This window comes from Pongo pygmaeus, chromosome 5 (assembly GCF_028885625.2).
Source record: "Pongo pygmaeus isolate AG05252 chromosome 5, NHGRI_mPonPyg2-v2.0_pri, whole genome shotgun sequence".
Taxonomy (NCBI): domain Eukaryota; kingdom Metazoa; phylum Chordata; class Mammalia; order Primates; family Hominidae; genus Pongo; species Pongo pygmaeus.
The window spans coordinates 24734124-24746464 of NC_072378.2; the positions used below are offsets into that span (position 1 = coordinate 24734124).

The 12341-nt window shown below is 40.6% G+C and overlaps 1 protein-coding gene across 1 annotated transcript in view; it reads right to left on the minus strand.

Moving 5' to 3' along the window:
* KIAA0319 (KIAA0319 ortholog) overlaps positions 1 to 8286 on the minus strand; it is a 99146-nt gene extending 90860 nt beyond the window's left edge. Inside the window, exons 1-2 of the mRNA XM_063665875.1 lie at positions 7905 to 8286; positions 1156 to 1258 (exon numbers count right to left, since the gene is read on the minus strand). Of these exons, the coding sequence (XP_063521945.1) occupies positions 1156 to 1173 (18 nt within the window). The 5' untranslated portion in view covers positions 1174 to 1258; positions 7905 to 8286. The remainder of the gene's footprint in view (positions 1 to 1155; positions 1259 to 7904) is intronic.
* Between the last annotated feature and the right edge of the window lie 4055 nt (positions 8287 to 12341).

The following is a 12341-nucleotide window of genomic DNA, read 5'->3' on the forward strand; positions in this document are numbered from 1 at the left end:
AGTTAAAAAAAAAAAAAAATCTCAAGGGAAATCAGAACCCCAGGTCTACTTGGTAGAATCCAAAGTTTACCTTCATAATGTGGGAGCACAGCTGAAGAAACTAATGAAAAAACTGGCTGAGCGCTAGGTAGAAGCATTGCAAAATCTGTCTAGAGGTATACTTCCCAACACAGAGCACACAGAACTCCACCAGAAAAGCAACTCCCACTGAAGACAAGTCACCTTTAAAATATGTAATACATACTAGGGAGCAAACCAATATAAAGGAGAGGTGGCAGATGAAACAAACAGAAGCAAGAACTGAAAGTAAAAGAGTATCAAAGAGACAGTAAAAAATAAGTATGTTTGAAGTGGTAAAAGAGACTAAAGTAGGGAGAGGAGACAAAAATCATTATAAAATAACAAAATAGTAAGATTTTTTAAGGGTATACTTTAAAATACCTATATCAAAAGTTGTGTGATTAGAAATAAAGCTATTGAATTTTAAAATCCAGTGAACTAAAATGGGAGCTATATCTGTGGAAATAACCCAAAATGCAATTCAAGGAAATAAAAAATTGGAAAATGCAAACAAATAAGAGCTGTAAAGTAATAAATGGTCCAACAGACATCTCCTGATGGCTTCAAAAGGAAATAATAAAAAGAAAGAGGCGGCCAGGCACCATGGCTCAAGCCTGTAATCCCAGCACTTTGGGAGGCCAAGGTGGGCAGATCACAAGGTCAGGAGATCGAGACTATCCTGGCTAACATGGTGAAAACCTGTCTCTACTAAAAATACAAAAAATTAACCAGGCATGGTAGCGGGTGCCTGTAGTCCCAGCTACTCGAGAGGCTGAGGAAGGAGAATGGCGTGAACCCGGGAGGCAGAGCTTGCAGTGAGCCGAGATTGTGCCACTGCACTCCAGCCTGGGCAATAGTGCCAGACTCTGTCTGAAAAAAAAAAAAAAAAAAAAGGATTAGAAAGACGCAAGATGTGAAGGGATCAGTTGTAAGATGAATACATACTAGGGATCTAATGTACAGCATGGTAATTACAGTTAACAATCCTGTATTGTATACTTGAATTTGTTAAGAGAGATCTTAAATATTCCTATCAAACACAAACAAAGGAACAGTCAATAAATAAATAAATGAGGTGATGGATAGGTTCATTACCTGGTTTGTGGTAGTCATTTCACAATGTACACAAATGTCAAAACATCACATTCTTCCTGATAAATACAGCCAATTTTTATTTGTCAATTATACCTTCATAAAGCTAGAGGGAAAAAAATATGTAAAGAGATAATGGCAAACAATTTTCTACAATTGATGAAAGAAAAAAAAATCCTTATATCCTGAGAGTACAAGAAGTTCTGAGCCAGATTAAAGTAAATCTATTCCTATATTCACTGAAATCAAACTGCAGAACAACAAAGACAAAGAGTAGATCCTATAAGGAGCCAGAGACAAAAGACAGATGATCTTTAAAAGGAACAATAATCAGACTGACAGCAATATTTTCACTGGTAAGAATAGATGCTAAGAAATAATGGAAATAAAATCTAGAAAGTACAGAGGAACAAAAACTGCCAACCTAGAACTTTATACTCACTGTTAGCACTCAAGAGTAATAATAAAATAAAAGTTGTTTTAAGATAAAGACTGAGTTTACTATCCATATATTCTCACTAAAAGAGTTACTATATGACATTTGGGGCTGGATGAATCTTTCAAAAAAAGAGTTATTATAAGAAAAGCTGGCTGGATGCGGTGGCTCACGCCTGTAATCCTAACACTTTGGGAGGCCAAGGCAGGCAGATCACGAGGTCAAGAGTTTCAAACCAGCCTGGCCAACATAGTGAAACCCCGTTTCTACTAAAAATACAAAAATTAGCCAGGTGTGGTGGCACGTGCCTATAGTCCCAGCTACTTGGGAGGCTGAGGCAGGAGAATTGCTTGAACCCGGGAGGCGGAGTTGCAGTGAGCCGAGACCACATCATTTCACTCCAGCCTGGGTGACAGAGTGAGACTCTGTCTTAAAAAAAAAAAAAAAAAAAAAAAAAAAAAAAAAGAGCTGAACAGCAAGGATGAACGAAGCATTGGTAAGTAAGAAACTGGCTAGCATGTTGGTAAATAATAATAAAATATTATTCAAACTAAAATGTCAAATAATAATAAAGTGAAAGATGACAGAGAGGGAAACTGAAGTTAAAGTATAGTAAGGTCATATACTTTTAGAGAACAGAAACATTTATTAACTTTAGATTTTTGTGGAAAGAAAGGCTGCAATTTTTTTATTGATACATAAGAATTGTATATATTTTGAGAGTATTTTGGTACATGCACACAATGTGTAATGTTATTAACTTTCAACTTTTTAAAGTAACTATGCATGTTAAAAATAAAACAGTTCCTTCTCTATAGAAGCTTCTACTATCCAGGAACAGGGTAAGTGATGTTAAAAGGCATGCCCAGTGAGCAAGAATGCCATCAGGGAAAGAGGGATGAGATGAGGGCATTAGGGAAGCCTTCAAAAACATGATGTTTAAGCTCTAGCCTTAGAAATTAGCCATTTGTTGAAAAAAGAATGCAATCCAGTCTGTGGGGACTGACTGTACATAAAAGGCATGGACTCTTGGAAGAGTTGGCATATTTTGAGTGGTCCCATATGGGTGTAATGTAGAATAGGTATGGGTTATGATGAGATAAGAAGGTGAAAAGGTAGACCAAGAAGAAATGTTAAAGAACTATATAGGTGACATTAAGAGATCTGCACTTTATTTAGTAGGTGGTGGGGGCATATCAAAGATATTTTTAAAATATTTTCATTGTGGTAAAATATATATAACATAACATTTACCATTTTAACCATTTTTTTTTTTTTTTTTGAGACAGGGTCTTGTTCTGTTGCCCAGGCTGGAGTGCAGTGGTGCAATCATGGTTTACTGCAGCCTCAACCTCCTGGACTCAAATGATCCTCCCACCTCAGCCTCCCAAATAGCTGGGATGACAGGCATACACCACCAAGCCCGGCTAATTTTTGTATTTTTTTGTAGAGACGAGGTTTCACCATGTTGCCCAGGCTGATCTCAACCTCCTGGGCTCAAGTCATCTGCCCACCTCAGCCTCCCAAACTGCCGGAATTACAGGCATGAGCCACTGCGCCTGGCCCATTTTAACCATTTTTAAATATACAATTCATCAGCAACCATCATCACTATCTATCTCCACAACTTTTTCATCATCTCAAACTGAAACTCTGTACCCATTAAACAATAACACCCCATTCCCACCTACTCCCAGTTCCTGGTAACCCCTATTCTTGTTTCTACGAATTTGGCTATACTGAATATTTCATGTAAGTAGGATCATACAATATTGTTTGTGTCCAGCTTATTTCACTTAGCATAATGTCTTCAAGGTTCATCCATGTTGCAGCATGTATCAAAATTTCCTTCCTTTTTAAGGCTGAGTAATATTCTATTGTGTATATTTAACATATTTTGTTTATCCACATATCCATCAATGGACATAACATTTAAAATTTATAACTAGGGGAGTAATGTGTTCATGTAACTACTTTAGAAAGGTAACCCTAGAAGGAGATTAAAGGATACCACTTGCGAACCAAAAGATGAACCTGTTTCCAGAAAGTGCAAATGGTCAAACAGGTGGAAGAAGTCTAGTAAAATGAAGTCAGAAATGTCTCTAAGTTTGGGAAAAGCAGTTGTAGTATAGTAGGGAATAGGAAACATTGAAGACTAGTTAACCAAGTTAGCATGCTCAGAAACACATATCTGCATGGGAAGACCTTTCCTATACTACAATAAATTTTGAACATTTGGCACCTATGTTTAAGACAAAGAGGTTGAAGACACCAAATTAACAAAATATTTTAGCCTTTTAAGAAATACAAATATACTGAGAGAGATGGTAAAAACAGTTTTCTTGAAAATGAAACATCTTAGGCCTTGTATGGTGGCTCATGACTGTAATCCCAGCACTCTGGGAGGCAGAGGTGAGCAGGTCACTTGCACCCAGGAGTTCAAAACCAGTCGGGGCAACATGGCAAGATCTTGTCTCTATAAAAACTATAAAAATTAGTTGGGCTTGGTGGTATGCACCTGTAGTCTCAGTTACTCAGGAGGCTGAGATGAGAGGAGGCAGAGGCTGCAGTGAGCCAAGATCATGGCACTGTACTTCAGCCTGGGTGACAGAGCAAGACCGTGTCAGAAAGAGAAGGGGAGGGGAGGGGAGGGGAGGAAGGAGAGAGAGAAAGAAGAAAGGAAGGGAAGGGAAGGGAACGGAAAGAAGGAAGGAAGGAAGGAGAAGGGAGGGGGAAGGGGAAGGGGAGGGAAGGAGGGAGGGAGGGAAGGAAGGGAAAGAAAGAAAGAGAGAGAAAGAGAGAAAGAAGGAAAGGAAGGAAGGAAAGAAAGAGAAAGAAAAAAAGAAAAAGAAAGAAAGGGAAGGAAGGAAGGAGAGAAAGAAAGAAAGAAAGAAAAAGAAGAAAAGAAAAGAAAGACATTTTAAAGGGTTATTTTGAAAAAATTTTGAAGGTAACTCTGTTACATTGATTACAAGACAGTGCAGCTACACATCATGTACTTCATCTTAATGATGAAAACAAAAGATGGTAAGGTATGCTGACATAATCACAATCTTAGAATAACAGGATTGTGACCCTGGGAAGGGACAGCCCATACTTCCCCATCATCGCATGAATAAACATCCTATCAACTGCAATGCTTAAAATGTATGGGTGTTACAGGTGGCAACGCTGAAGTTAATTTACCCTCCATGCTTATATTCTGATGCTTAATAGCATGGAATGACCCCAACTTTGAAAATTCATTTTTAGACCTGAATTATCCTCTTATTCAAGCTACATTGCTTAAATTGAATAGATGCTTACTATAATCCTTTGCTGTTTTTTTTTTTTTTTTTTTGAAATAAACACTCGCTCTGTGGCCCAGGCTGGAGTGCAGTGGGGCAATCTGGGCTCACCGCAACCTCCGCCTCCCGGAGTTCAAGTGATTCTCCTGCCTCAGCTGGGATTACAGGCGCCCACCACTATGCCTGGCTAATTTTTGTATTTTTAGTAGAGATGGGGTTTCACCATGTTGGCCAGGCTGGTCTCGAACTCCTGACTGACCTCAGGTGATCCGTCCATCTCGGACTCCCAAAGTGCTGGGATTATAGGCATGAGCCACTGCGTTCCCAGTCTCCTTTGCTTTTTTGAACTTAAGGAAAAGAATGACCAGCAAGTTGGCAGGCAGGATAATTCTACAATATTATTTAGAAGGAAAAATAACTAAAACTTGAACACTATTATCTTTACCTACTGGTGTCATTTAAGAAGCTCTACTTTAAAACTTAAACACCTACTGTTAAAAGACCCTGCAAAATGATGATGCCAGATGTTACTCTGGCTCAACCATTTTTATTGTTTAATACAAATAAATGAGAAAATATTTTCTCATTATTGAATTCACATGAATAGTGTCTAAAGGTACAGATTTTTAAAGACAAATAGAAAAATAACCTACACTATTCAGGTAATGGGTACACTAAAAGCCCAGACTTTGGCACTACACAATATATCCACATAACAAAACTGCACTTGTACCCTCTAAATCTATAAAAAAATTTAAAAAACAAGTAGAAAAATAACCTACCAATTATTCTAGGCCTACTAAAGCAAAGCTCCTTCCTTGGGGGTATTAAATTACCAGAATATTAAATTGACATGATTTTATGATTTTGATTATTATATTTATTATTGTTGCTGTTATAAAGGTGCTGCAAGGAAAAATTTATGCATTTTATGATGATTTGATATCATAAATCAGAACAAGCTTTGGACATGTCAAAATAAATCTATTTTTTAGTACCAAGTTATTTTTAAGGTATGAAAAATATTTCCTGAAAAAGAACACATCTCAAAAATATAACAACTTTTATTGAAGCGTTACTTGCCAGGCAATGAGCAAAGATCTCTTAAACATATTATTGTATTTAATTCTTACAGGAATTTCGTTAAGTAGGTCCCACTATTATCTCTATTTTACAGGTGAGGAAACTGAGCCTTAGAGGGTTTAGAGAATTTGCCAAATGTGACACAGCCACTAAGTGGCAGAGCCACGCCCAAACCCACACCCTCTGACCTGGCAATCTGCAGCACTCTGTTCCAGAAACGGGCATACCTGGCTCTACATACAGCAATGCCTCAATAACATAGTTTCATTCAACGTTGGTGACAAAAAAATTCCTGGCCAGGGCCACCGTCTATGTGGAGACTGCTCATTCTCCCCATGTCTGCGTGGGTTTTCTCTGGGCTTTGGTTTCCTTCACATCCCAAAGCTGTGCATATGTCTACATGGTCCCCGTCTGAGTGAGTGGGTGTGTCTGTGAAAGTGCACCCTGTGATGGGATAGCTTCCTGGACAGGGGAGATGGTTCCCACTCTGAATCAGAGAGACTCTGGCTACTCATGACGTTGAACTGTAATAATTGGGTAAATAATGATCTTGTTTTTACTAATCCTTCTTAACTGTATGTATAGATCTCATTTATTTCTATGTTTAATACTAGAAGTGTTGTGGTCTTTATTTAGAAGTTTGGTGATTTTTTTATGACCAGAAATATGCTGTAGGAACTTAACTCTTGTTTATATCAATTAGCCTATGGTAAAACTGGTTTCCTTATACCTCGTCGTGCTTAAAGGTTCACAGTTTCCGAGAACTTATCCTGAATGTTAAGTGAGGACTTACTGTATTTATTTACTGTTGGCTAGGGAAAAAAAAGAGTCAAGAAGATTTAACAGCAAATCTATTCTTTTACATTAATACATTACCAAAGCTCTCTTTTGGCTATTTTTAATTCATAAAGATTTTGGCTGAATTATTTTCATTATTTTGAAACAAAAATTAAGTTCTTGCCTCGGCATTTTGCATTACAAATGCAAATGCATTACAAATGGTTAATACAAATAAATGAGAGTACTTAGGTAATATGTTTACATTGCCCTTTTTCAAATTACAGAGGAATTCACCTTTCTCTGTGACTCCTACGTCTATAACTGAACTGACATCTCCAGTTTTCCTCATCTGAATTAAAAATAATACTAAAAAAAGCACAAAATAAAAGTTTACATTTGGCATAACTTTAGTAGTCTCTATGATTGTGGTCTTCTTATAATGAACAAATTGAAGCATTTGGAAAGTGAGCATGTATTTCAGGAATAAAGAAATAAATACCAACATTTACTTCCAAAATTCTTGTGTGTGGGGGGAACATTGTCTACAATTTATTTTTTCTGTTACTATCAAAAACATCATTCAACTTTTCAATTCAAGCACTGGAAAAAATACTAACATTTAACCAACAAACAAAAATGTTTTGATGAACAAACCAGCAATAAAAGTGTACATGAGTATGTATGTCATATTTTTCCTCCTTGTATTTAATTAACAAATGACCTTAAGATGATAACTCTCAAAATTTCAGGTTTATCCTCCTGATTAATTTGTGACATTCCTTGGAGGGAATTCAAAGGGAAGAAGAGAAAGGTTTTAAGCTTCAGGTTATGGTAAGGAACAGAGACAAAATGCATTTAGCAAATAATAGGAAAGATCACATAAATAGTTCTGAATGAAGTTTAAAGAAAACGATTCCTTACTTCTAAAAAAAATGCAATTCATGAGGTTGGGAAAAGACACTCAAATTTCCCCGACTCCACCCTACTAGTCAACAATCAGTGCAGCAATCAAAAAATGCCCTTTCCTGAATGCCCAGAAGAATCTTAAGAAACTCACCTTCTGAACTCAGGGCGTCTCGATTCTACTTTTATTGGGTATTGGCCTGCCTACTGGCTGCCCTCTTTCCTATTTCTCGGCCAGGCGGGCTGGGAAGTAGATACCGTACCTGGGGTCACTGCTGGCGACACTGAAGCTCGCCCCATGCGGTGCTGCTGGCCCTGAGCATCACTCGCCGTCCCACTTGTTCCTCCTCGTCGTCATCGCAGGTCTTACACACACACACGTTCACACCCTCGCGAGCGCACCTGCTGTTAAGAGGTACAGCCCCACCCCAGCAAAATCCTCGCTTCCTCTTCCCCGGGACGTAGCCCCAGAGGAGCGAATCTGGACCAAGCCCAAGACAGGCTGAAGCTACTGCTGCGCTCTCACCTCCGGCAGTGACAGCGAGCGCGGCCGCCGCTCTGCGCAGGGCCAGCCAGGCCCGCCGAGGGCAGCACAGGTGGAGCAAGGTTGCACCCCCGGGGGATCCCCGCCCACTGCCCGCGGCAGCTTCTGCAGGCTCCGGGAAAGCGCGCGCCAGTGATTCAGCGCCTTTCCGCCGCCGCGGTTACCACGGCGACGCGCGCGCACGCGCACACACGCCCTCAGGGATGTGGGGCGCGGCAGCCGCCCCTGCCCAGCTTCCCGGTTGCGCTCTAAGTACCCGCGCCGGGGCGACACACTCCCACCCCGCAGGGGACCAAGCAAAAGGCTTTCGGGAACCTGAGCGGCCTTCATACCCTACCTCCTTTCCTTCACCAAGCCCTTCCCTGTCACCGTGGCCCTAAACAGTCTGGGGGATGAACACTCCTTCCAAATAAACACCCGGGCCAGGGTGGCTCAAGGGAGCCGTGGGTGCACTGCCTGGGTCAAAGACCCTTCGCGAATGTGTCCCCCAGCTTGTCCCCAGCTTGTGTCACCCCAGCTACACAAGTTCCACTCTTCCAGTGGGAGTCTGTTTGGCCCCTACTCTGTAATTATCTTTCTATTTTGAGCAGGTGCTTTCTGACTGAGATTGGGAACCTGTGCTAGGAGGGGCTCACATCACCTCCAGGCCTTGCAGGTTAACTGGATGCCCAGTATAGTTTGACATTTGCATCTTGAGGAACGTGATAATCTAAACCACAGAAAACTTGTGTGGAAGACTCTTGCATTTTTACTGTTTTAATACAGATGCGAAAGCATCTAGGGATAATATGAGCAGAAAAGGTAGCCAGGGCATTCCTCGCACATCTCATTACTAGGAGGTATAGTGCAGTGCTTAGGGCTGAGTCACACACACTTGATGAATAAGCTTCTTGGCTACTCGTAGTTACCGAAGAGCCTTAGACAAGTTACATAATCTTGATAAACCTGTTTCCTCAATTATAAAATGAAGATAATAGCATTCATATAGGATGATTCTGGGAATCAAATAAGATAATGCACATTTAAAGAGTAAAAACCAGCTGGGTGCGGTGGCTCACGCCTGTAATCCTAGCACTTTTGCAGGCCGAGGCGGGCGGATCACGAGGTCAGGAGATCGAGACCATCCTGGCTAACGCGGTGAAACCCCTGTCTCTACTAAAAATACAAAAAATTAATCGGGCGTGGTGGCCCGCGCCTGTAGTTCCAGCTACTTGAGAGGCTGAGGCAGGAGAATCGCTTGAACCCAGGAGGCGGAGGTTGCAGTGAGCCGAGATCGTGCCACTGCACTCCAGCCTGGGCGACAGAGCAAGACTCCGTCTCAAAATAAATAAATAAATAAAAAACTAAAATAACTAAAAAAACAGGTAAAAACCTGTTCAGGACTAAAAGAGTGAAAATCAGCTTGGACTTGGAAAAGTTAGTACTGCCAATGATCAATGATCAGGATGAGAGGACAAATACAAAGTCAGAAGCAAAATTAACAGGCAATGTTGTTTCTTCTGAAGTCACACAGCAGCTACAAAACAACACAACTCCTTGTGTTCCATTTTTGAATGACTACTACTTTCTGTCTTTGCTTTACTATTTCCATCCATAACTGGGGATACCCGATTGCTAAACTCCCTTCACCTCCTGACAGCACCCAATCCCTCATTAATCCCCCTTTCTCTCAATGTGCCTCGGAAACAGCAACCAACTGGATCCCAGCCCTGATTCCAAGACTCTCCCTGGAATCCTTTAATAGGAAGCCAAATCTTTACAAAAGACACTTCCTCCTTTCTCTGCTCACATGGTATTCCACAGATACTCTTTCAACGCATCAAGCCAATGAATCTGATTTTGTCCCCAGTGATCCTTGGCTGATTAGCCTTTAAAGAAACATATTTTTAGCACATACACACACACAGACTTAGCCCAGAATGTTTAACTATACCATCTTTTTAACTCAGAGACACTATAATGAATATTTTCATTTTTAATGAATGTATCTATTTTGATATTGTATGAAAATGTTAGTCTCCTTCTTTAGGACACAGATGTGAGGCTACTACCTTTCACTTCTTTTCAGCATTCAATGGACATCCATTGAGCTCCTACTATATGCCAGACACTGCAAGAGGTAGTAAGGATAAAATGATGTATCCTTAGTATAACTTACTTTGTCTGCTCTTGCTTATGCTTTTGGTTGAGACATTTGTACAATAAAAGATAAACTTATTTTGAGGATGGGTAAAACTGAGGTTTAGGAAGGTTAAAGTACATTCCACATCAGTGGTAAAAATGGTGCTTAGCGTAATGACAGTGTTGCCTTATTGAAATACAGGATTTTAGGCCAGGTACAGTGGCTCATGCCTATAATCCCAGCACTTTGTGGGCCGAGGCAGGAGGATTGCGTGAGCCCCGGAGTTCGAGGCCAGCCTGAGCAACATAGCAAGATCCTCTCTGTACAAAAAACAAAAACAAATAAAAAGTAGCTGGGTGTGTGGTGCACACCTGTAATCCCAGCTGCCCAAGAGTCTGAGGCGAGAGGATCACTTGTGCCCAGGAGGTTGAGACTGAAAAAAAAAAAAAAAAAACCCAGAAGATTCTATGTTGGAATTTCACTAAGGAGGAAGGTAAGACAAGCAAAGCTACTACACTGGAAAAACTTTGAAAAATTCCAAGTAAAAAACTCAAGATATAGGAAATTAGTAGGTTAATTCATTGATAACTATTGCTCATGAAAGCAGACTAAAAGTGGTTGCTTTTTTTTTTGAAACAGTCTTGCTCTGTCGCCCAGGCTGGAGTGCAGTGGCGTGATCTCGGCTCACTGCAACCTCTGCCTCCCAGGGTCAAGCGATTCTCCTGCCTCAGCCTCCTGAGTAGCTTGGATTACAGGTGCACGTCACCACGCCTGGCTAATTTTTTTGTGTTTTTAGTAGAGACGGGGTTTCACCATGTTGGTCAGGCTGGTCTCAAACTCCTGACCTCGTGATCTGTCTCGGCCTCCCAAAGTGCTGGGATTACAGGCGTGAGCCACCACACCTGGCCTAAAAGTGGTTTCTTTCTATACACTTCATTTATAATTTTTTAGATTTTGTCATACGCAGTATACAAGAAGGTATTTCATGTAGATGCTGTGAGTTATATAAAGGAAATGATACGTCCATGGTTTTAAAACAATTTGACAATTATTTATTTATTTTTGAGACAGAGTTTCACTCTTCTCGCCCAAGCTGGAGTGTAATGGCACGATCACGGCTCACTGCAACCTCCGCCTCCCAGGTTCAAGCGATTCTCCTGCTTCAGCCTCCTGAGTAGCTGGGATTACAGGCGCCTGCCACCACGCCTGGCTAATTTTTGTATTTTTAGTAGAGACGGGGTTTCACCATGTTGGCTAGACCAGTCTTGAACTCCTGACCTCAGGTGATCCACCTGCCTCGGCCTCCCAAAGTGCTGGGATTACAGGCATGAGCCACTGCACCCAGCCGATAATCCTTTATTTAATCTAATATACTACACTGTATTTTTTTTTAAAGAATTTAGACTTTCACCCATCTGTTTTGCAATGTGATCTGAAGTTCTAACTTAGCTCTTCTAAGTGAAAGCAATTTATGCCAGAATAACCCTTTTCCCACAGAAATGTACTATTGTATTACCTCTATGATGTATGCTACTCTACTATTAACATCTATTCTCATTTTTTATTTTATTTTTGAGACAGAGTCTCATTCTGTCGCCCAGGCTGGAGTGCAGTGGCGCGATCTCGGCTCACTGCCAAGTTCTGCCTCCTGGGTTCATGCCATTCTCCTGCCTCAGACTCCTTAGTAGCTGGGACTACAGGCACCCGCCACCACACCCGGCTAATTTTTTGTATTTTTAGTAGAGACAGGGTTTCACCATGTTAGCCAGGATGGTCTCAATCTCCTGACTTCGTGATCCACCCACCTCAGCCTCCCAAAGTGCTGGGATTACAGGTGTGAGCCACTGCACCCGGCCCTCATTTTTTATTTTTAATGATTAAAATTATGATTAACATGTACACTTTCTCGTTGTCACTACAAAGAGAATATTATATATAAATGTCTTTTTTTAGGTGTTTAAATTTTGGCACTCCTGATATAAATAAGATTCTGTTACTTCTAATTATTCTCACTGGCTTTCTTTTTTTCAGACA